The sequence below is a fragment of the Anser cygnoides genome, chromosome 13 (assembly GCF_040182565.1).
Source record: "Anser cygnoides isolate HZ-2024a breed goose chromosome 13, Taihu_goose_T2T_genome, whole genome shotgun sequence".
NCBI lineage: Eukaryota > Metazoa > Chordata > Aves > Anseriformes > Anatidae > Anser > Anser cygnoides.
Genome location: NC_089885.1, coordinates 16,068,962 through 16,093,796, shown reverse-complemented (window position 1 = coordinate 16,093,796; position 24,835 = coordinate 16,068,962). Strand labels below are relative to the sequence as shown.

Below are 24,835 nucleotides of genomic sequence, written 5' to 3'. Positions count from 1 at the left end.
GTATGTTGTTTTATTGAATTATTTCAAGTGAAGTGTATGGTTTGGGGAAAAAATACCTCTGTGCAGGTACAGATTCTTGGAAAATACAAGATAGGCAATGAAAACACAGAAATTGTAGTCTTCCAACTCTGGTTGCACAATGTTGGTTTTTAGTATAAACTTTTGTTCTTTTATGTTCTGATACAATTTCTCTTGTTTTGTAGATGAGTTCAGTGAAAATGTTGCGGTCACGTCTCAATGGGATCCTTTTCAAGCTTATGTTTGAAGAACACGTAAACAATATCAAACCTGACATTATGGCGGTTACAATAGCTTGTGAAGAGCTGAAGAAGAGTGAAAGCTTTAGCAGGCTTTTAGAGTTAGTGTTGTTCCTTGGAAACTACATGAACTCTGGTTCCAGAAATGCACAGTCTCTTGGTTTTAACATCAGTTTTCTTTGCAAGGTAAGATGAAACTATAAAACTGGTAAGTGCAGATTCATGAAGCTTAAAACCACAAGAGAAACTGCCATAAGTTAGGGAAAAACAACCAATCAATGTAGTTTACTGCCCACATCTCTATTTTAAATAACAGATGCACAAACACAGAATAAAACTTTCTAGCATGGTACGTTGCTATAGCTGTCCTACTCAGTGCACTGGTGATTAAAGGCAGTCGTTAAACTATAAGTCTGTTCTGAGTCTTTCTGGAACATAAAAGTAGAACAGCCTTTCCAACCCCAATTTTTTCAGCCATCACCTCTTCAATAGTATACGCATAGACCTTGTGTTAAATAGCTCTGGCTACTTGTCTCTTGCTTCTGTCTTCCATCCTGCTATCCATAAAGCAAGAAGTAAGTATGTGGAATTAAAGATGGACATTGTTATCCTACGTTAAACTTCACTTGTGGTGGCAAAATGAAATACAACATCGACTTAATTTGTAGCAGCACTTGTTTATTTAAATGATGAAATGTGATTAAGGCATTGATCTGAGCTTGACCATCTCAGTTTGTAAAGTACCTGTCTTTGAAATAAAGAGATGCAACATCTGTAAACAGATGTAAACATCTGTAAACTGCTTACTGTAGTTTAATACAAAGATTTTGCCAACTTGAAGTAAAATAAAACCATGACCCGGAAAGTAGTTTCATTCATTAATGGCTTTTTTTAAGAGTGGCCAAGTTGAAGTTTATTTTATAAATCCAGTTCTGTTTTTTCTCGTCATTAACATATGAATCTAAAGGGAAATTAGTGAGTAAAGTGGAAATCTGCTTTTTTAATTTAGAGGGAGAGAAAATGATGACTATGCATAAATAGTATTCTAGCATAGCACAGATTTGAGAAGGTATTCTTGCATTCCAGGTGACTTATGAATTGCTGTCAATGCAAATCCCACAGGTGTTGACACAGCTAATGTAGATTGACTAATCCTGCAAATTGTTTTCTACTTGAACTGAGTAATTGCTGAAGCATAACTATCTGTGCTTACAGCTAAATTCCATTTAAAATAACTGAGATAAAAATTTATGACTACTTGCCTTGCCCTCAAAAAAAAACAACCCACCTTTTTTCAAGACATGTTTCTGAAGGAAGTACTTTTTTACCTGTGAGAGAAGATCTTTAAACATTCTCCATAACAAACTGCTTACTGTGCTGCTGCGTTTAGTTGTTAATTATGTTTTATTGTAAGGTGATGTCTAAAAATAAAAATAATCACAAGGACAGTGATGTCTGTTGGAGTGAAAAAGGAGGTCTCACCAAAATGTAGACATAAAATTGTATCATTAATACCTCTGTATAGTAATTATACCTTGTGAATTACCACTAATTAGTTGCAAAGTCAGGAAAAGTAATTTAAGTTAGTGGATAAATTTCTCCAGACAGAGCGACATGGTTATTGGCTATTTGCTTCTGTTGTTTATTACTTAAGTTAAAAGATGCTTGCTGCTTCCGTTTAGTGCTCTGGTTTTCATTGCTTTTATGCATTTGCCATTCTAATTTGAATTAGATCATTATAATAACGTGCTTTTGCTATAGGTGTTTTTTCTCAAATTTTGTCTCTGTACCTTTGCTTTAGCGTCATAATTAAAGAACCACCCTTCTGGACCATTGATATTTATTTTGTATACAAAAAGAAAAAGGTGTCTACACACTTAGTATTCTTGATTTTTTTTTTTTTTTAATTTCATTACTCCTATAGACAAAACTGATATTTGGGTAATGACTATTTTTTGTACATTATTTTTGATTGGTAATTGCATTTGGTTCCTTTGTTAAATAGCTTTCAAATTCTGCCCTCTTACTCTCCCCTCAAAGTAGCAAAGATGGCATTATTGGCTCTGTATTATTAACTAAGAGTATAATCTCACAGACCTTCGTTAACTGTCTTGAATAGTATAAAATATTAAATTATATCAGGTGGTGGTATCTTCTGTAAACACCAGATTTAATATATCTGTAGCCACTTACCAGCTTTATTACATGATTAAAACAGTCTTGGAATTGAAGACTTGGAAAATGGTTGGCCTTCAATGATGTAAATGAATGCTTCTGTATGCGTAAGGATGGTAGGCTGAGTGTAATGTCCTGTTCACAGAAATCTTACTGTGAATAGAAAAAATAGAAATACCTGACTTCTATTTTTTTGCTGAAGGCACTAAGAGAAAGAAGTGACATTTTACAGCAAAAACAAGATAGCAGTCTGTTTGCCAGTGTCTTGTGGCTTGTGTGTGTTTGCTTTGTGGTATACCTATATGCTACTAAATTTTGAAGGCTGTGTAAACACTGAAAGACTATTAATTAATTAATTATTTTTTCTGGTGGCAATTTGATAAGGCAACGTTACTGCATAAAAACGTCTGCCTTGAATAATTTTCAAGTGTATTTGTGTCTTCTCCCAGGCAATATATTTGAGTTGTAAGCTTTTATAGAGGAATTTGAGAGCTATTAGTTTGCATTTTGATAGAATATATTTAAAGCATAATAATAACTAACTTACTTTACTGTTTTGTGAGCTCTGTTTTTGTGTGTGGAACCCTCATAAGCCATAGTATGTTATTACTTAGAAATCGCATTTCCATAATGTCAGGTACATTGTTAGACTAGATGTCAGGTATAATATGCCAAAGAAATTTCAACCGAATTTTTTGTCTTGCTTGCCATGAAAGTGACTTTTTTGTTGTTGTTATTTAAGTGACTTGAGAAACAGAAAAGTTTCTTACCTTTTCTCTGTCTGCTGTTCTGCCTGTCAGTTGGCATATTTAATCAGTTAGGAAAAAAATCAGAGGACACAATTTCTTTCTACTAACCACAAGATCATCCATTCTCTTAAAACAAAAAACAACATTTTAAATTATGAAGTTGCTGCCAGTTTTGGGAAGAGCTTTAACCTGAGACTGCACTTGTATGAAGTGCATTCATTCCCTGTCCCAGTATTTAAAATATCTATGTCAGCTTCTTTTGAAATACACCGTGAAGGTGTTATTTTCATACTATATAAATATATAGTATATAATTTCTTACTATGTAAAATAAAGAAAGCTTTCATAGTATGACATTTTTGCTTATAAGTTTGCAACTTCTTGGAGGTTACTGTTTTTTATTAATCAAGGGAGGATTGATTGTAATAAATAATTCTGTTAATTTGAAGTGATGCTTTGACTAGTCTTCTGTTGTCAGGGACAACTATACAAAGGAAAAGTCTGTATTAGGTGCATTTTGATTCTTTCAGTGGCTCATGAACGATGGCAAAACTTAGTGTTATGAACTGTTCATGAAGTTCAAAAACATACAGTGGGACACGAGGCAAAGTAAAAAGGGGAAAGTATGAATGTCTTTTTTGGAATTACTAGCCCGATTAAGCTTCTGTTTTGTGTAGAACAACTACGTTTTGATGTCTGTCTATATCACAGGTGATGACAATTTTAAAGATGAGGATGCCTGTTTGTCTACTTTTAAAGGTTACATACCTAGTGACTGTTTCTACAGGAGTTTTAAAAACCATTAAGACTGTTTAGCTTAGTGTTTTCAAATGTTGGTCACTTTGCTAATTTTTGGACTGATGGCTTTTTTTAAGCTCACTGTAGTCTACTTGATCGGATAAAGCATGATCTAAGTTTAATAACGCTATTATCCTCTGAATATTCTTGTTCTAGAAGGACTTCAGTTGTTATGTGAACATGAGTTATTATAAATCAAGCTGAATGTGGCTCGTATGTTAGTTTTTAGCTATTCTTTGTATTTGATGTTTTGACAAGGGTTTAAGTCTCAGAAGAAATAACCAGAAAATATAGTTGGTTCAGGGGAATCAGAACAGTGGATATTAATCAAGAATTTTTGAAGTCTTGATGATTGTAAGATTTTTGTCATTAGACCAATAATTTAAACTGTCTTTAGGCTTTCTGCCTATGGAAACACAGTAAGAGAGCTTTTGATTTTTATTTTTTTTTTGGTAGAGCCAGAATTTCTGACTGTCGGCAAGTTAGAAAAAGTGTCTGTGTACCCATTTATGTAAAATACATTTAGAAATCAGTTTGTTTTTATGAAGTATCCTAACCTGATAAATTCACTTTTCAATAGAACTTGATATCCATATTGATTTTGTTGTTTGAACAATCTTAAAATTAATTGTCTGTTAGTAGATATGCAATCAAAAACACGGCAGGTATTGATCTGAGATAAATCTTTTGTTTTGTGAAATGCATGTCCTTAAAGTACAGCTGGTCATCTGATATACGGAAATCTTATTGTGTAATAGCTTTTAATAAAGTTCAATAAGAGAAAACACTGATTCAGACTTATTTGGTTATAGTTAGAAAACTAATGGTTTTGTGGTAATTGCAAATCCTTAAAAGCAAATTATGTTTCTGAATGTTACACTGCAGAGTATATTGCAAAAAGCAGTGATTTGTAAACAACCTTTGGCAGAATACAGAAAACTTAATTTTGTTTAAATAGGAGAGGCCAAGCAGTTACTCCTGGTGTATGTTTTAGAGCATTCTTGATTGCCTAAGTGTCAAGTGCTCTGTGAAAACATGAATATGGCAGAAGTAGCAGAGTTATGGCAGGGAGGGTGCTGTAATAATTAACCGAAGTTGAGTATTTTTGAGTTGTTACTTTTGATTATTGTGTGTAAATGATTGAACTGTAGTTGTTTGCAAAAAGACGATAGTAACCATCTTTTCAAGGATGAGAAAACCCTTGTAGTTTTAGGCTAGAAAGAAATTTAATTGAAAGAAAAAAGATTAGCCTTAAGCATATGTAGAGTACAACTTCTGTTGTTTTGTGTTTGAGTTGATGGAAAGGCTAACAGCAAGCACTGTTGCTTTAAATAAAGCTTTTCTATTATTCCATCTGGAACAATTGGGTATTTTATGTAATAAGTAATATTTGTGTTGTTCATAGTGTGAATAGTACAAGATGAGCTGTTCATATAGTTTGAGTATCACTGACTAGTGTTTATTTATTGTCTACCGGTCTCTTCTCTGTTAAGGTAGGGATAGAGAGAGAGAGAGATTTCTTGGCATGAGAAGTTATTTTATGTAATCTCGTTTAAATCAATAGAAAGCTCTTTCAGGAGTTGGACTTTGATGATCCTTGTGGGTCCCTTCCAACTCAGGGTATTCTATGATTTATAATAATCAAATGTCGCTCTAGTGGTGATTCTGTGAATATAGAAAGTTGCCTTACATTCACTGTCACTTTTATCTCCTGCACCTGAAAACTTAATCCAAAAATACCTGTTAAAGAAGAAAAACAAATTAAAACCTGAAACTGGTTATGGTGTGATTTACCATTTTAAATCGTTTATCAAAATATTGCAAGAAACAGGGCAGTTTTATTACATTGATGTTATTTTTGAACTACAGACCTAGATACTCTATATTTAATTGATTTGAATGGCTATGCTTGCAAGTATTGTGTTCTGTGTATATTTATCTTTAATCCTTTCCCAAACAATGAATCCAATAGTATCCAAATTAATGCTTTGACATTCAGCAGGAAGCTGCTCCATAAAACCTATATTGATCTACTGACTTCTTCAATCAAATGTGTTATTTCCACATTTTCTCTCAGATTAAGTCCGTGGAATCAAAATCCATGTTTGAAGATTTTAACATCCGTGTTAGTATCTCATATAAAAATTAATGGATTGGAAAACCTTAAGTCAGTGATATGCATTAATAATGTTTTACAAATGCCATATATGTGGGCGTTGCTCTATAAAAGCTCTTCTGTTCCAATGCATTAATACTACTAGAGAAGTAGTAGATAAATTGGGTTATTTTGCTTTACAATAAAAAATAAATTCCCAAATGGTGAATTCTTCTAATATTAATGAGTTTGTTTTGTTTATTAAGTCTCAAGGAATCATTATAACTTGTCTGGGAATGCTTTGGAAATGAAACAGTAAAAACAAAGGGGGCAAAATGCAGAAGCATTTGAAAAGCAAGGGAATGTCAAAGCATATTCAAACTTCTGTTAGCATTCCGGGTTCTGTCTTGTTTGTAGATTTATTTTTAAATAATGTCTGCCAAACTACACTTGAGAAATGCCTATTTTCTTCTCTCATTATTAGTAGGCTTAGAATTTTATTTTAAAATATTGATACAATTACTCAATATTAGGTATTGAAAGTCAAATATGAATTAATTTAGTTAAAATGCGTTCCTTGATTGGGCTAAAGTAGAGAATTTGACAAGATTGCTCAGGATCTGTATGACTGTTTATTAAATGTTTTAAACAGTTTAGCAGATGCTAATATTAGTTTGGATGTTAATGGTGGTGACAAAACATGTTTATTTTGTAATCTGTAGGTGAAATAATTTGGTTGTTTTCAGGGTACAAATATTTTATCCACTATGATATCATAAAGATCAAAGAATGTAAATTCCACAGTTGCTGTTCACAGACAAATTGGAATGGAATTTTTTCTTACTATGCAGATGTTGGGCCACTAAATCTATGTTTTTTTTTGAAGTTGGAAAAACCTTTATATATACGTAGCGTATTAAAACCTTTTAACTACATACCGTTACCGAGCACTGTTTAATCTTTAACCGCTGATTTGTTATGAATTAAATTGCATTCTTAATTGCCTAAATACCTTATATTTTTAAAAGCCTGGTTTGGGACTGCACTCATTTATTCTTAAAGGGTAATCCATAAAGCTGAAAGGCCTGTATTAAATTGAACATCAATGGCAAGCCTGTCATGAGGATTATAGAATTAGAACTTCTAGTGATTTACAGAATGAGAAAACAAATAGGAGATTTTATACACATTTATATATACTTCTTAAATAAATCCTTGATTTCATTTGTTCTGTATGTTGTAGCTTTTTTTTTGTACAAGAACTGTGGTTAATAAAATTCAATTTAAAGGTCTTCACAGATATACTTGTAGTACCACTTCTCTGTGAAAAGTGGGGAACACTCTTCTCAAACTGTTGCATACACATACAGTATCTGTGAACTTCGTAAATAAGGGGTAATCTCCACTAACTCTTCAGTCACCTCACGCATTCTTTCTTTACATCTGCAGGAAAATGGATAAACTGAATGTGGACTTAAATTCTTTTTGTCATTCCCTTAAGCTCGTGATGTTTCTTTGCATTTACATGCACATGCCACAAGTATATGTGTTTACTTGGAGTTTTATCACTAGACCTGTATTTTAACAATGATTTCAGAACAATCTTTAAAATAATAAATTGATTCTAGCAGTTAATGCCCTTACGTTAATTGGGAGCAGAGGGTCGTATTGCCTTCAGAACACTAGTTTATTTCAGACCACTAGAAATTGCCTGTCCAATTGAGAGGAGAGTGAAAGTATGAAATTGCCTTCAGTGTGTACATTTCTCATGCACTTTCTCATGCATTTCTCATATTTTCCTGAATAAAATTGGACTTAATGAATTTATTTTACTGGTAGTTAGGATTACTTTTGCTTTACTATCGTCATTTGGTGTCCCAGTGTGGTGCTTTTATATCATGTCTTTGAATAGAATTTGTCTGAAAATCCAAGCAAGAAGAAAGATTAATATCAAGCAGTATTCTTTAGATTTTGCTTCAATAAAAATTGAGAATTTACTATATTAATTTTCTTTAACTTGCCTGGTGAAAGAGCAAGTACTTTAACACTGTGTCCAGCTATGCAGTGTTTCAGAGGCATTGCTTTAGAAATCTGGCAGTGGGGGCATTCGGAGAATGAACTAAACTCTATTGATCTCTGTTCACATCTTTTTTTTGTTTGTTTTTATATAACAGGATTCTGAACTGCCTTTGCTAAAAATCTCAAAACTTTATTGTACTGTCTTCAGGTTTAAGAAATGAGAACAAAAAATACAGTATGGGGTTAAATTCCCTCTGTAGTCCTAAAACAAAGAATTGCAGAAGTTTGTTTTAAAAATTTTTGCTTCATTTGCAGGCAACCTATTCCGTTAACTTTTTGCTAATGACTTTAAATAAAATGAATTTGGCAGATGTAAAAAAATGTTTTTAAAATGTGCTTTTTTTTCTTTCCTTCTATTCACTTTTTAGATTAGAGATACTAAATCAACAGATCAGAAAACAACCTTACTGCATTTTCTGGCAGAAATCTGTGAGGAGAATTACCGGGACATCTTAAAATTCCCAGATGAACTGCAGCATGTTGAGAGTGCAAGTAAAGGTAAGCAAGTAGATGAAACACCTAGAGGTAATAGCTCTTTGGAGATATTTCATGTCAAAACATTTCTCTTCAGATTGCAGGATTATGTAACATGTAAGCATTGATAATCCACATGGATTTTTTTTCTTGTCTGATGTTTATTGATTTAAGAAAAAGTGAGGGGGAGAAATAGTAATAAAGTAACTTCTCTTCTTCTGAAGTAGGTTGTGGAAATAATACAACATAGCGAAGTGCTTACAAAATGATATGTAAAAAATTGTATAGGCATTGTTGATTACTGTTAGGCCTTTCAAGTCTTACTGTTTGAGAGTAAACACCCATGCATGTATATGCATATGTTTCTCATTTTAATACCTGATTTTTTTAAAAGAGAATAGCAAATATGCTTTCTAACGTGCTCAGATTCCATGTGAAAGGTACAATTCAATTTACACTGTACAGTCAATGATTAATACTGATTTTATTTTTGGTCAGTTTGCAGTATTGCCCAGTAGATGTGATAGAGAACTTGATTTATTGTTGGATAACTTTTATATATAATAAGCTGTGCTTTTTTAGTGCACTTGTTGCTTAGCTATGGAAAGATTAAAATGAAGTCTTACTTTGCTTTTATTTTCATGTAAGCATAAAGAATCAGTATCTGAACAAAAGATGTACGATTTTTAACAAATAGGAGATAAAGCGTAAAACTGGATTTTAATATGCAAAGGTCAGTGGGAATTAGATGAACTGCCCATGCATGTACCAAAATCTTCAATAATCTGATGTTAGGTATAATAAAATATTTTTATCTTTTTAAACATGGAATATCAACCTAGTGATTTTTGAAAACTAAAACTAAATTGGGAAACAGTTTTTTTTCTGGAAAGTATATGTGAAGGTCAAACTGATTAACTATCAAGAGATTATTGGCAAAGCATTCTTTCTTACTTAAAGCAGACTATATGAAAAGAAAAGCAATAAAATCACGTGGTTGTGACAAACTGGTTGCAAGTAATATTCAGTTATAGCGTTTTCTCTTACAATTTTATGATTTATGATTTTAATATATACTTAAAAAATTCACATCCCTTTTTGCAGTCAAAGAAAAACTTCAAAAATAAGAGAATACCTCACTAGAGTCAGGCAACACGTTTGGGATTTCTAGAAAAAGTTGTTAAAAGTATTTGAAAATCCTTGCAAAAGATATGTATACTGTAACTTGAAGCTCCTCTGACTATTAAGCTTACCAGAAACGGTAGAAAAGAAATACATAACCCACGTAATGAAGAAGATGAAAGTTAACCATATATTTTATAATAATAATTTGTTTTCAAATTTTAAAAGAACAATAGCTGTAAATCATAGTTTGTGGTTTAAATAGAGTGCCTATATTTAAAATGAAACATAACCATATTTTTATCAGTTGATTATTCTGACTAGTTCCTCCTGAGTTTAACAATTCTTGACATACTTTTGTTATCTGCTTGCTTTGTCTGCCGAAGTTGGGAACTACTAGGCTTTCTACCAGGATGTAGACTCATGAGAAGTTTTGTAAGGCTTTTTTTTTTTTTTTTTTGGTCCAACTCTCGTTTACTTAAGGTGGATCCCTAGTGCAGTTTTCTGCATTTGGCCATTGTGTTCCATGTGCTTTCTTTGACTTTTTGGTCAAGGCAACGTGATACCTTACATATATATGTACACACACACACATATTGGAGGAGTATCTTTTGGGGAGTTAGTTCTGCAGTTAAGTAGGACTCTTAAGAACAGCTAAACTCCAGGTGAAGGGCAGAGTTTACTGGTGAATCCAGTATAGGTAGTAAGGTCTCTTTCAGAAATTGTGGGGTTTTGTTCCTTTTTTTTTTTTCCCAGTACATAGCATAGAGGATTGTTTGCCTGAAATCAAGGTATACCATATATTTTTTAAGTATTGTTTAAAAAAAAACCAACAAAAAACAGCTGCGGAGTATTCTATTTAAAAGGAAGTGAAAGAGATCTTGTGGGAGGCGAATTATGTGTGTGTAGTAGAGTAGAAAGTACTGATAACAGGAACAGTTTTCTCACTCATGTTGACATACAATTTTTTTTCTGGATTTACAAATGTGTTTCAGACAATTGAGACATTTCTCTAGAAAGGACATTAGCAATCATAAGCACTGGAATGCAAATATATATACTTTATATTATGTACTATTGCAAATACTGGAAGTAAATACCATTTTTGAAAGTCTGTACAGGTGTTTCATTGAGACAATGTCAAATTCAGAGGGGGAAAATATTTTAAAATGTGTGATTGTTGTTTTAAAGTATAGCAATTTAAAACATACTCATAAGTAGTAGTCATTTTTCTGTCAAATGGAAGTTCTATAGTTCATTGCAGTAGAAGAAACTGTTTTTAACAAAGAAAGCTGTGCAAGGTAGAAAATACCACAGATTAAGTTGCTGAAACAGATTTTGCCTGATCTCGCATGTTAGTGGATATGAAACAGACAGTGACTTATGGCATTATAAATATAATGCCTGCGTATGTGTCTGTTCTTTCCGTAATAGAATCTGAAAGCTGGCATTTTGCTTCAGAATCAAAAGTCAGTCTTACACTGTATAGTGACTTCTGTCATTTTTTTCATTTACATAAAATGCAATAATAAAACGTCAGAAAATCTCTCAATGTATTTTTCTGAATTGTAGGTGCATCAGATACTGGAGAATTGTTTTCCTCCAGAAAACTGTATTTGCATATGTCATGTCATATATGCATATGTATTTGCACTCCCGTATTTGCATATATCATCATGGTATTGATGGTAGCTTATCCATCATCTCATTAAAAGCTTTTTGACAGAAGTGTTCTCTTTCACTGACAAGATTTCAGTGAAGAAGACAGAGAAGTAAAGCTTCGCAGATTTTGTGTTGCAGTTCCAAACTGCAATTTCTGAAAGACATCCTGTTGGGAGACTCAGTAGGATTCGGGATTGGCCTGCAAAAATGTTTAAAAACTTTTCCCTGTCTTTTAGGGGCTTTAGAATTTATTTGGCAGTTATCTTCTAATGTGTAGTAAGTGTTATGCAAAGTCATGGTAGTTTGGAATTTGAAGCTACATTTTCAAGCTATGATTTGAATTCCACTTTAAACAAAGCTTTCTAGTATGGCATATGTTTTAAGGATTCAGTTCTCTCACTGAAGTGCAATTATCAGGGGCAAAAATAGGGAACAGTGCAGATGACTCTCATAGGCTGTTACTTATTAAAGAAATTAGAGCATTAAAGAATTTATGAATATAGTTAAACCAATTGAGGTTTGAAGACCATTTTAAGTGGCTTCTCAAAGAAAGAAATCCATTCAGAATTCCTTATTACCAACCTTTAGTGAGAAGTTGGTACTGTTTTGTAGCTTTCACAATGCTACTTATTTTTATTCTCATCTGTTCTTGAATTTGCACTCTTCTTGATATGAGCAAGGTTGTTATGCCTCTGGAGGCATGGCTTGCACTTCAACAAATTGGAAAGACCAAACACTTGTTAAAAGTTGAGAGCCTGAAAAGGAGGTCTGTTAGATCAAATTGTTCCATGCCTTGTCTAGTGCATTTTTAATAACTCAGTGATTGAACAGCTTTCCCTGATTGTGTTACCGACGCTTTACTCCTCCTCTTACTTTGCATTCCTTTCTGCCTGCGATTTCTGCACATACACCATGGTGGTATATCATGTGCCATAGCTGTTTCACAGTGAATTATTTATATACAATATGTGTATATATAAATTTTAGGCTATACAAACAAGCCAAGCAAAGTTGGACTATAGACTAATAGTGACAGTGCAAAATGCGAGCTATTGACGCAAACGCAGCAGAATTTACTGTGAATAATCAACACTTCACAAATTGGTTGAAATTAATAGAAAGAACATAAAAGTTCAGTCATTTGCCTTGGCCTGACTTGCGTTTTAACTTTACTTTATGCCTTTTCCAGGAAGTGTATGCTCATCTAATAGATACTGATTTTTTCCAACATAGACACAGCTTTTGAGAACTTGAAAGATGTTTTAAATTAAATTACTTTCAAAGTAAGGTTAATTTGTGGAATGCTCTGGAGGAGATCCATATTGCCAGGAGAATGCTGCTGGACACACTGCTATTTTCAGTGATCACCTCTGGCTATGTTTTTGAAATAGGGACATCTATTTTCTAAAGGAATTTTATTTGTAATACTGGAAGTACCTTGATGCTCAACTGATAAAGATTTATATTCTGCTATGTACTGTTGGCAGTTTACTCGTAGGTGAAAATATACGAAAAGTATGGTATTGACAAGATATTTCAGATAAAGTAGGAAGCTGGCGCACAGGATTTGTGCAGGTCACAAAATAAGCATAAATTGTCAGGATTCATCCAGGAGAATCACCACAAACAAACAAACAACAAAAAGGGTGTTCTTACCTTAAAATTGCAGTTCATCTTGGCTTGCAAATTGAGAGGATAATAGAATCCATACACAATTGCTTTAGCAGTTGAGTCATATTTTAATCAAAGTCTGAAATGATAAAATATTATATATCACAGATGCATACATTTATATATTACACATGTGTCTGTGTGTAATATACACATGTATGCTTGTGGGACTATATATCTCAAAATGTGCCTGGATATTAAGTGTGTGCCATATGTATGTCTCTATTCTTTATTTACTTTTGGGTGCTGTACTATGAGTCCTTTACTTCTTTTTAATTGTCAGTGACCTGTGTTATTCAAACCTATCTTTGATGTTAACAGAGGGTTTCACAGACATTGGTTTATAGAAATCAGTTTAATTTCAATAAAAGAAAAATATTTGATCTTTTTTCTATGTCTGTTCCTTAAATCACTTCTGTAACTAAGTACATGCATTAATAAGATGATTCATTTAAGCAAGTACATGTATTAATAAGGTGAAGTTTCTTTGAACCTTAGTTACTTTCTAATCTTTGAATTACATATAAAAGAATGAGATATTAGATTTTTTACCAATAAATTTAAATAGAAATTGAATCATTTGAACTAATGGTAGAATTAAGTGGTGACATTTCCATATGAAGTGTGATGATTTGGTGTATTACATTAGATATTTTCACTTATTTTCATGAAGATTTGAATTTTTTTTATGAACAGTAATTCAGAAGAATGTGTCTACGTAATGGAATAATTCTCCTTGAGACTATTCATACTGTTGTTGTTTTCTCCCTTTCTGATACCCTTTCTTTTTAACCATATTCTGGAAGCTTTTTACTTATTGACTCTTCTTCTTAGTTTCAGCCCAGACTCTGAAGAGCAACCTTGATTCAATGAACCATCAAATCCAGCGCCTAGAGAATGACATTGAGAATTTCCCTAAAACACAAGATGAACATGATAAGTTCGTAGAAAAGATGAGCATATCCTTTTTGCATGTTTATACTGCTGATATCAATGTTATCTTTGTCTGGTTAAGTATTTCACAACACTTAAAAATAAGTTTTAAATCTCTTCTTTCATGCTCTTATTCTAGCAGAGAGAAAAGTATATCAGAATATGCTGAATGTAAGAAAACAAAAAAGCCATTTACTAAGCTGAATCTTGTGTTTTATTCGTAATTGGTGTATAATTTAACGTATTCCAAAGGAGAAAAGCAGATAGCTTTCTTAAAGGAATTAAAGTGTCTTCTCATGAAGATAGTTTTATGTTTTTGTTCTAAAGAACAGTATTTAATGGTAATTGTTGAGTCATTTCTATCTCATTAACTACCTGCAGTAGAGTTAAGATTAGTTCTTATTTTAGCTTCAGATAGGTTGATATTTGAAGGGGAGAGTATCAGGTGTGTTTTTTTGTTTATTTGTTTGTTTTTTGACAGATCAGTTTAGAGTACAACTTTTTACGTATTTTGTACTTGAGAGATTTGTGCTTTTATTTCAGAATAAATAGAGAATAGAGACTGTACATTGTTTAGTACAAGGAAAAACGGTGGGAGAATACCAAACCATGTTTGTTTAGATTGTTTTCTCTCCAAAATTTTCACATATCAATCTTTACTTTTGTGCAAAAATATAAGGTAATAAGTATACTGTCAGTGCAAGAAGCCCACAAAATTTTCTGAGACCAGGCAGAAGTTCATGTTCCTTTAAAAAAAATAAATAAATAAAATGCATAAAGCACACTTGTGTGGAAGCATTTAGAGTATGGTACGTGATAAAGACAGGCATTTTGTGCATTTATAGAAGCTTGGATAATTCATGTGTTATCTTAATGCAACGATAATGCAATGAGACAGAAGTAATAATTTTGTGGGGGTTTTTTGTTCAAAAAAAAATGGAGATGGATGTCTAGAGCTGCTGTTACTTGCTCATCACACTTAGTAGGTGGATGTAATGAAGGATTCACCCAACTATTATGTATTTGAATCTGAGTTTTAGCAGGATTAATCATCTGAATCGGTTCGGTGACAGAAATTCACAAGAATATGTTTAATGTCTTCTCTGTATGCATTTATTGTAAGTTTCTGTCAAGACTGGAAAACTAACTTAAAGGAGACAACTCATAAGAAGAAAATTTTTGTTCTCTTCTACCTTGTCTTTTTTTACAAGGTTAGGAGACTTGTTAGTAATCACATTTATCAGGTTTGCTGGTTTTTTTAGTAGAAAAAAAAATATTTTCCTGAGATGCATTCACACAGGGAAACCTTCACTTGTAATAGCCCTTTGTTTTGACATTGTGTGTAGGCTGAATACAGTAAAGTAAATCAGTTTTGTTTGAACATGAAACCAATATATTGAAATGCACCTTTTGCAACTATGTCATTTTGAATTTTACAGTTCTGTATTGCAAGTTGTATACATACTTTCAGTTGTGTTGAGCCAGTGCTTTGTCATTTGTTATTTTTCTGCTTGTGTATTTACTATACTTAGAGAAGATTATTTACATCATTCAAGTAATTTGGTGAGGAAAAGAGGCACATAGGTACCTTCTTTTGTATCTGCTGCTCATCTCCTAAATTTATTGAAGCACGAAGATTGCCTTGGAGTGTGACTGAGATTAAAACGTATATATACATATATACGTATATAAACAGCTTTTTGTATTAGCGATAATATAAGGATTCTTTAAAAAAAAAATTGTTGCAAGTCTATTAAGAACGCAGACTTGTTCTGGTGCACATATGTTAATGTCACAGTTAGATTACCAGTTCCTGGTAATTAAAGTAGGCACCCTGAACTGTAGATGTCTGACAGCTTTTATCATACCAGTGAATTTGGTGGCTTGACAAAACAGATAAGACTAAGAAATGAACTGATTCTGCCTAAAGAATGTTATGTCAGATGATCAAATTTGTTGAATATTTTAAAATTTTCTACACTCCTATATTTTTTTAGAATGGACGATAAATTTGGAAGGAATTTAAGAGGAATTATTTAAGAGGAAAAATATCTCATTTTAATCATCAATCTGTTTCTTTTGTTTCTGTCAGCTTGTTGAAGAACTGTTGTTGATAGCACATACTGAGATTAGGAAGTTGAGGAATTTCAAGCTGAACATCTCTAACTGCTTGAGTGTTTCAGAAAAATTGGTACATGTTGGAACATAAATCATCTCTCAGTAGGGTTTTGGCACGCAGGATTAAAGGCATAGTTTCTCTTTTCTTTACCTGCCACTAAACAAAGCAGCGTACAAGTAATTGTGAAAGAGACTTCCTTCAGAAAGCATAAAAGGAGTATTGTTTGGTATCCTACTAAATTAGGACATTAATTACAATAAAAAATACCACTTGTAATATTTATAATAATAAAAGTAATTAATATAATTTGTAGTGTAGAAGGAAATGGTATAAAACAAGTTTGGTTTCTTATAACTTAAAAGAAAAACAATGCAAGTTTTTTGTATTCTGAGTGACAAAAAAATGAGTATGAATTCTGCTTATTTTTGAGTTAGATTTTATTTCCTTGATCCATTTTTAAGCAGGCTAATTTGTGACTTTTCTTTATCAGTGTTTTATTTGGTGTGTACAGTTACTCATTTCGGTGCACACTACTTGATGTAGTTACCTAGCTACGTTAGGTATTAAATACAAAGACAGGAAGAGTAATATTTTACTATTCCACAGTCTGTGTACAAAAATAGTAGATGAGTAAGTATGCTCCACTGACTAAAAAACTTAAATATAACTCTAAGAGCTTTAGTTCAATGTAGTTATGACTACAGTCTGCTAACTGGGTACACATTTCAGACACTTATTTTGACACATTTTCATTACATATAAACTGAGGCAAAATGAGTTATCTGAACAGTTTATATTTAAAACTGAAGGCAACTAAATGAAATCATTTGATTTCACAAGCACATTTGGTTTTCCATTAGACTTGCTTTAGGACTATGCAGATATTGGTTCTCGTGAATTGGTTCTGTAGTTGTGTCAGTGTGACTTCCTGCCTAAGGGTGTACGATTTTTTTCTATTTGATTGTTCATAAGGTTCAGTGAATATAATAAGAATTGCAGATGATGCAGTTGTAGTTTGATTTCCATCTTTTTTAACCAATTAATTTTATTGTGATAATACGATTTGATTTCAACTGTGATAGAGCGGTCTTAACAAGTAATGCCACTGTCAACCTCATACTTGGATTTTTCTGTCTAAAAGCATATTTTTTATGAGAGTATAAAATCTTGACTTGAAAAATTCAGTATAATTTCTTCTACATTCCTAATAGATTGTATCAATGATTTTCTTTCAAAAATACATAGATAGATGCTGGTTTGACTTCTCGTGGTTTCAGTTTCTAGCCATCTTAAGTGTTTTAAGACTTAGTGGCTATTACGTATCTCTTTCTCAGTGCAAGAATTTTGATAGTATGGTCAGGTTGCTTAAATTAATCTGTGATAACCAAGTAGGCTCACTTCTTTACTGTTCTTGGTATTTTTTAATGTGCTTTTGTAATGCAGTTTGCAACTAAGTACAGTGTTTCAGTATTTTTGTAGCTTTACAGGCATGAGTTAAAGATTTAATATTATTTGTCTTTGTTCTACATCAGAAGCTGTTTCTGTCACCACCATCATAGTGGAACTTTGTATTCAGTTGGAATCATTGAGGTTGGAAAACACCTCTAAATCATCTAGTCCAACCATCAAACCATTAGAAAACAATGCAAACTTGCTTCCATGACCACTACTTGCTGGGACACAGGTCTGCATCCTATAAGTGTAATTACATGTTGTTTATAAGGAACACTGAGCTTCTAGGAGGTAACTGCACAGAAATATTTCTGTGGGATTCTGAAGTGATACTATAGGCACTATCATGCTGTCATGCTTGGACTTTAGTTTACCTGCCTCATGTTGGGATTTTCTTCAGGCACTAAATTGCCCAAGTTTTAAGGAGTGCTCACAGCACTGTCTGAAGTTACTGGGATCCTGAAGCTGACTTGTATGGTTGGCCGCCAATAGCAGTTGATTTCAGAACCTAATGAGAATTACAGCTCTTCTGTAACAGAAAGTAAAATGTAATATGGTTACAGAAAAAGAAAAGACATAAAAATATTCTGCCTGTGAATTATATGGTATGTTAAGTAACTTTTTCATGATCTGATCCAGGACTAGAATAGTATTTTACTTGAAGATCATATGTATGTGAGAGGTTTCTTTATAATTAGCCCAGCTTCATGCAGCACAGGGGAGTTTGTTTCAACAGTTTAGAAGTAATTATAGACTATGACAAATTTGGCTTTCACTCCTTGATTTGTTTCAGTGTTTGTGCCTATAATTAAAGATTTTAAATGGAAAACTCAGAATTTTGTACTTACAAGTAGTAGGTATATGGATTGTTTTCTTTTTAGTGATGTTAAAGCATGAGTGTTTGTCTTGCTAGGGAAACTAGCTTTTTGCTATAGCTGCTTGTATTTAAAGAATCAGAGGTCTTGCTTTTGGACCATTATATAATTTGTAAAGAATCGCACTTTTTTTTTTAACATAATGTATCTCAGATGTATTAATGATGACTAAGTGACATACTAGTAATTAATTTTTAAGCTGTCTTTTTCTTCTATATCATTTACCTTAGTAAAAAATATTAACATGCATAATCTTGTTAAAATCTTTTAATGGCATTAACACTCTTATCTCTTAGCACTTGGGATATCCTCCTAGCTTGTTATGGAAAAAATTATTCACTTAGTGTTTTGAGATGTCATTTTTTGGGGAAGCCTGTTTTGTTTATGAGACAATTTGAAGTGCACTGGCTCCTTCTTTTCTTCATCAGTATGTATATTAATATTAGAATTTTCTCATACCTAGGGGTGCCTCAAAAGTAACACCAAAGGGTGAAATTTCTATGAAGTCTTGTATGTGCCCCTACATTTGAAATATCTGTTGCCTGAATGCACTTGTCATTACTCTTGGAACTGGAAAAGGAAAGTCATTCAAAGATTTTTGAATTATAGGTCATGTACAGTTATTGAGATCATCTTCTAAATGTACTTTTTCTTGAAATATTTGTAAAGGTTTTTTGTTCTTATACGCAAAAGTAGTATTTGAAAATAATTTCATCAGCAAGTGCAGTTTTTGATTAAAAGAGGCATTTCAGAAAAATCTTGGTTATGTAACTAGACAAAATACTTTTCCTAGGTAGTGTCTAGGGACAGAAGGTTTACCTTGCTGAAGTTACAACAGGAAGGTGTTTTTTTTCCAGACAACAGGAAGATTTTTTTTCCAAACTTCTCAACCTATTTCTTGTCCTTCCTCTTTCTCTGTTTTACATACCACCCCAGCAAGAAAAAATGAAATGTGATGGAAAATCTTTATTTTATTGTTGTTGGAAAGTTCTAAAGTATTAAGTTATGTGGTAAATAAAGGAACAGAAAGACCGAGCTTCTGGATGTAGCTTTTTCGTTGTTGTCGTTGCATTGTAAGAATATAATCAGGTGTTTTGATACTCATAGTGCTAAGAATTCATTTAAAGTTAAGCCTGCAGCTTGCAGTCAAAAATGAACTTCTAGGTATAACCAACAGAAAGCACATGTCTTAAGACTTGCTAGCCTCAGTCCTCTAAAGTCTTAAGTAAGAGGACTTAAGAGTGCAGGCAGTGAAGGGGAATGAAACCTGAGTGACTTATTCTAGCTTAAAAGATAAAAAATATCAGATGTTCTCTGCAGGACTCCAAGGAAAAATTATTACTTTTTAAAATGGATAGTCAAGCAATTTGTTAGACTTTATTTCAAATATAGAGAAAACAGAACTATTAACAATAAATGCATATTAACTGCTATTTTTTGTAATGGAGGAAAGGCTAGAAACAGGAGAACTTTGAAGATCTTTTTCTTTCTTTCAGTGGGGAAAAATAGATTATTGTAAGCTTCACTCAACTTTTTCAAAGCTTGATTTACTTGATTCATAAGAGGATCAGTTGAGACCATCTGGTCTACTTTGTTATCACCTATGAAACAATTATGAACTTGTAGAAATTTTTGGAGCTTGCTTAGTATCAACAAATTATAATAAGCATAAATTAGTATTGCTGATACTGCAGCCTTTAATGAGAATTCTCCTATTTGGTATTACTTCAATTTAACAGCTACATAAATAATATATTAGTAAATATTAATTGTGAGCTAAATTGTTTCTGCAAAATGTGATTGAGATTCCTGTTAGAAACGTACAAGATCCCCCTCTATTTTTTTTATTTAAATAGTAAGCAGATGAGTAAAAAGGCTTTGCACAGCCTACTAAAGGTACAATATAGAAAAGAAATCTTGCATTTCCTGCTGAATCTTTGGTTTATGGAATTTTCTGTTTTAACTGTACCTTATATTACTTTCTTACTCATGCTTTACGAGTTTAAAGCTCAAGGAAAGAGGGCAGAGAAGACCTTATAGGAATTCCTAGTAAGCAGAGACTTTCCAGCTGTCTAGTTAATGTTATAAGTGTGTAAGCAGTGCATTACAAGTATAGTGATGAACAACTTATTTCTTCAGTTGAAAGTTCTCTGTTTCCTTTTCACTTTCTCTTCTTCTGAAAAGAGTACAGCCAAAAAATACTCCATTAGAAGTAAAATATAATCATGCTGTATGTTGGCTCTTTCTGCGCAGATTTTCTATTTAGCTTCTCATTCTTTCGAGTTCATTAGGGCTGAGGACATCTGATGAAGTAGGAATGTGAACTGAATTAATTTTCAAGCTATGATTCTGTTGGGCTTCCAGTTTAATCAGCTTCATTTTGTTGTTCTGCTCTAGTCAGCCGAGTAAAATAACAGAATGGGAGATGAGAAAGCAATCAGCTGGAGAAAAAATAGGAAGAGCATGTAGTAAGTGGAGAATGGAAAGTAGCATGAAGATGGAAAGATTAAGATTGATAATTTAGGTTTTAGGGTAAAGGGCATGGTGTCAGAATGAAAGAGTTTAGAAACACTTAGGACAGAATAAAGTTCAACTCAACAGAGATGACAGCTTCCAACCCGGAAGTTGCTGCTTTGTAAGCCATCCTTAGTACATGTTTAGTACTTCTTAAATGGAGTAGTCTTTAAGTCTTTAAAAAAAAGGCTTTAAGCAGTAAATATTAGTCCCACTGTATCGTATTTTTTTTGCTTTATAATTAATTTTACATAGCAAGTGTGATTCCTTTTATAGTTTGTGTCTTCAGAATTGAGTGTACAGGCTAATTAATACGTAGGCCTGCTTTAGACTGTAAGCAACTTCTGTTTTGATGTTGTAGTTCTCTGGGTTTCAATCAGTTTTGCAGCGCATTCCCAAGTATATAAATTGTTCATGTTCAAATTTTGACGTACATTTTATATTTAAGTAACAGGGATAACATTGACCAAGGTCTATAGTGGAGCAGTGAACTTGGATTTGCTGTTAATGAGATATTAAAATGTTCCTAAGAGCTTCTACCTTCTACTACATATTCTGTAGGCTTTTTTATTCCAATTCACATAATTGGTTAACATGATGTGCAAAGGAAGAATCTCATGCCATTGGTATATGTTGAAATTTACATCCAGAATGCTTTATTTTAAGTTTGTGGAACTGTGAGAGCGTTAAATTTGTCACTTGTAGATAAATGTTTTTAAGATTTAAATGAGTTGCTTGACTGTTTGACTTAGATCCACTGTATGTGTATACCCCAAATTTGTATTAATATTGTGTTGAACTAAATGCACAAAAAGAATCAATTTTAGAATCAATTGCACAAAAAGAAGCACTTTTTAAAAAGAAAATCAACAGTATATCATTTTATAGGAGGTTACATTTAAGAACCTCATCTGTCTGAACACTCTCATCATATTTAAATGAGTATGCTAAAGCAACCAAGACAAACTTGATTAAACTGATCGTGCTTGTAATTCTTAGAAGTACATCCAAAGGTCTGCTGTATTTGATCAGCATAGGCAGAATATCCCACTTCTGAAAGCACTGTGATAGAAGATGGGAAGAATTAGTATATACATATAATCTGCTTTTCTTTTCCCAACTCGCAGCTCTCTTAGAAAATTCAGGGCATCAGTGAACAGTCTTTTTTATTTTTGCACTGCTAATTGTTCAAGCTCATAGCATCTCAGCATTCTGAATCCTGTTGAAGAACTGACCCTGCAAAGTTCAAAATCAGGTTAAAAGCAACTTGTACTATGTTTAGTTATGTTTGACATATTGACATTATTAAGTTATGAGGGGGGGCAGAGAGACTGCTATAAGAGAGATTTGAGCTCATGCACTGCTGTGATTTCAGTTTGAAGAGATTTTTTCTTCAGCATATAAAATGATCTGATTGTACAGACTAGCCTTTTTGAAGGTGTACCAATTTAAAAACTAGGTAATCAACATGTCAGAAATACATCCAGGATCTATTGCAAGTAGAAGGTATGATGTCAGAAATGCTTTCTGAAGGTGTCAGTCCTGAGCAATACAGCAATGTTCACAGTTTCTGGGATTGTCTGTCATTTTTCTTCCATGTTGTTTCAGTGACAGCCATCATATAAATGTTGCTATTCAATTTAATTTCCATGGAGAAATGTTAATATGGCTTTGTGGAATTTACTAATCCTTTCGCTTCAATAATTTTTGACCCTGAAAAAAATATTAATCCCCCTACTCTAATTGCTTTGAATTGTTTGCATGACTGGTGTCACATTTTGTATGACTGTCTATATGCTATGAAGGCCAACAGACTTCACTGTAACGTATAAGGTTAAATGCAGTGTTCCTATTGTATGTAAATATTCTAGACATGCAATACAATATCCTGTTGTGTCAGCTGTAATATGAAGCACATGAAAACTTTGAATCTTTATGCAAAATTAACTTACAATGATTAACTGCTGTAATAAGGCAACATATTTTACTAACCGACTGTAATGATTTTTCTTTTGGCGTTGTGAATTTAATACATTTGGGTTTGGTTTGCTATTTAATACAGTAGATGACAGAGTTGATCATTGTTTCCCCAAATTAGGATTCCTAAAATCAGTGAAAAAATCAATTTTTCGTGATACTGGTGTTCCCCCACCCCCTTGTCTCAGTACTTACTAGAACTCCCACAATATTTTATAGTTTCAGAATTCATAATTTTATAAAAATTCAGAATTGCTACACAGTTTCTTACTGTATCCATTTTAAGTGAAACATTTTCATTCATTTAATGATACCTTATATCATGACCATATTAGGGAGATACTTCTATTAAAGAGGAGTTTGAGTGTTATCTTCCTGCATTGTCATGTACTGAGAGAGACCAACATTAAGAATATTTTCTTTGTGGTTCCTTGTTGACCAGAATGGTTTGGAGGATGAAGGAGGTTTATGTGAAGTTTTAGGGAAGTTTTATGTTTTATGAAGTTTTAGTGAAGTTTTATGTCAAGTTTTTTCTTCACAAGGAAGAAACTGTTAATGTAGAAAGCAGGTGTGGAATTATAAGGGCTTCTTTTAGGGTATACAGAGTAGTGGGTTTATCTTGAAACAGAGTGAATGCACTATCTGTTGCAAATCTAAATCCATCTCCTTTATTATCTCTCTTTCATCTCTAATAAGGGATATTGAACGTGTGAAATGTCTTGGAATATATGTTGGTGGGTTTTGTGTGTGTGTTTTTTTTTAACACACAAAATACATGAATTTTTACCTAAGCTCTGCCGAGATAAAAGTATTTCCCTTTTTGGTGCACTGTGCATCAAAGGAATTGTGAGTCTGTTTTGATTGCATGCCATCAAATAGCAGATACTTTCCAAGTTGAGTTATTGTGTGTTAGTTGTTTTTGTTATAGTCATTCAGTGAAATAGAATTAGGAAAACTTTAAATTGGTCAAGTCTAATATGGCAAGATTAACTTAAATCAGTAAATAATAGAAACACAAGTGAGTGGAGTATAAAAGGGCCCTGGGAGAAAAACAATGCAATCAGGACATAATCAGGGGAAAATAACTTTGCAAAAGTGTGCACTGCAAGAAGCAAGCACAGTTGGGAATGCAGTATAGATCATGTGTTCACGTTACCTCATAGAGAAAAAAAATAGTTATTCTGATTTTGCAAAGAGAATGTTCTTTATTTTGTTGAGTGGGGGTAGCTTTTGAAGTGTATTGAGGTATTTTTGTTACAGTTATGTAGATACTATGTGGAAGAAGATAAGTTTGAGAATTGTTACATATGGAGTTAAAAATAGGGTTGTCAGGTTGGGGGGGGGTTATCTTTTGCACTAGTAGTACTTTTTGCCAAGACGATTAAGCAAGGAACTTGAATAAGCATATGAGTCATTTTTAAAGTTATTTTTGCTAGAAATATATTTTCTGGCCAGACACAGGCCCTCAGTAAATTTCCGTATGTATATAGATGTGTATTTTTTTTTTTTTTCCCCTCGGGTGCAAATTAGGTGGAAGGTAGATTACTGGGGTAGACAAGTCTGCATCATGCTCTAAGGCATGGCTTGTGTATAGAGCTGGGGAGAGTTCATAGGAATATGGATTGGTGCTTTGTACTTCCTCCTTTTCTTGTGACTTTGACTTTCTGGGGTTGTTTTATTATTGATACATGAATTATGTTGTAACTCTGTATGTTTTGCTTATGGAAGCTCCTACAGACTTGCATATGTAGTGTTAGGGCAGTGTTTACAGATGCTGAAAATGGAAGTCGATTTTTTTGTACTGTTGAACTTGGACGTTACAGTTGCATTTCTGTCAGCCAGTTCCACTGCATTTCCCTTTCAAAGAAAAGTTTGAAGAGGAA

At 32.9% G+C, this 24,835-nt stretch overlaps 1 protein-coding gene across 8 annotated transcripts in view; it reads left to right on the top strand.

Moving 5' to 3' along the window:
* The window catches only part of DIAPH2 (diaphanous related formin 2), a 246,342-nt gene that overhangs the window by 78,719 nt on the left and 142,788 nt on the right, over nucleotides 1-24,835 (top strand). For all 8 annotated transcript variants that reach the window (XR_010834759.1, XR_010834760.1, XM_067005015.1 and 5 more), the window contains 3 exons: nucleotides 204-443; nucleotides 8,522-8,651; nucleotides 13,917-14,042. Coding sequence is in view for 6 of the 8 variants with exons in the window: in XM_067005015.1 (XP_066861116.1) it covers nucleotides 204-443; nucleotides 8,522-8,651; nucleotides 13,917-14,042 (496 nt within the window). In the remaining 2 variants the exon portion in view is untranslated. The remainder of the gene's footprint in view (nucleotides 1-203; nucleotides 444-8,521; nucleotides 8,652-13,916; nucleotides 14,043-24,835) is intronic.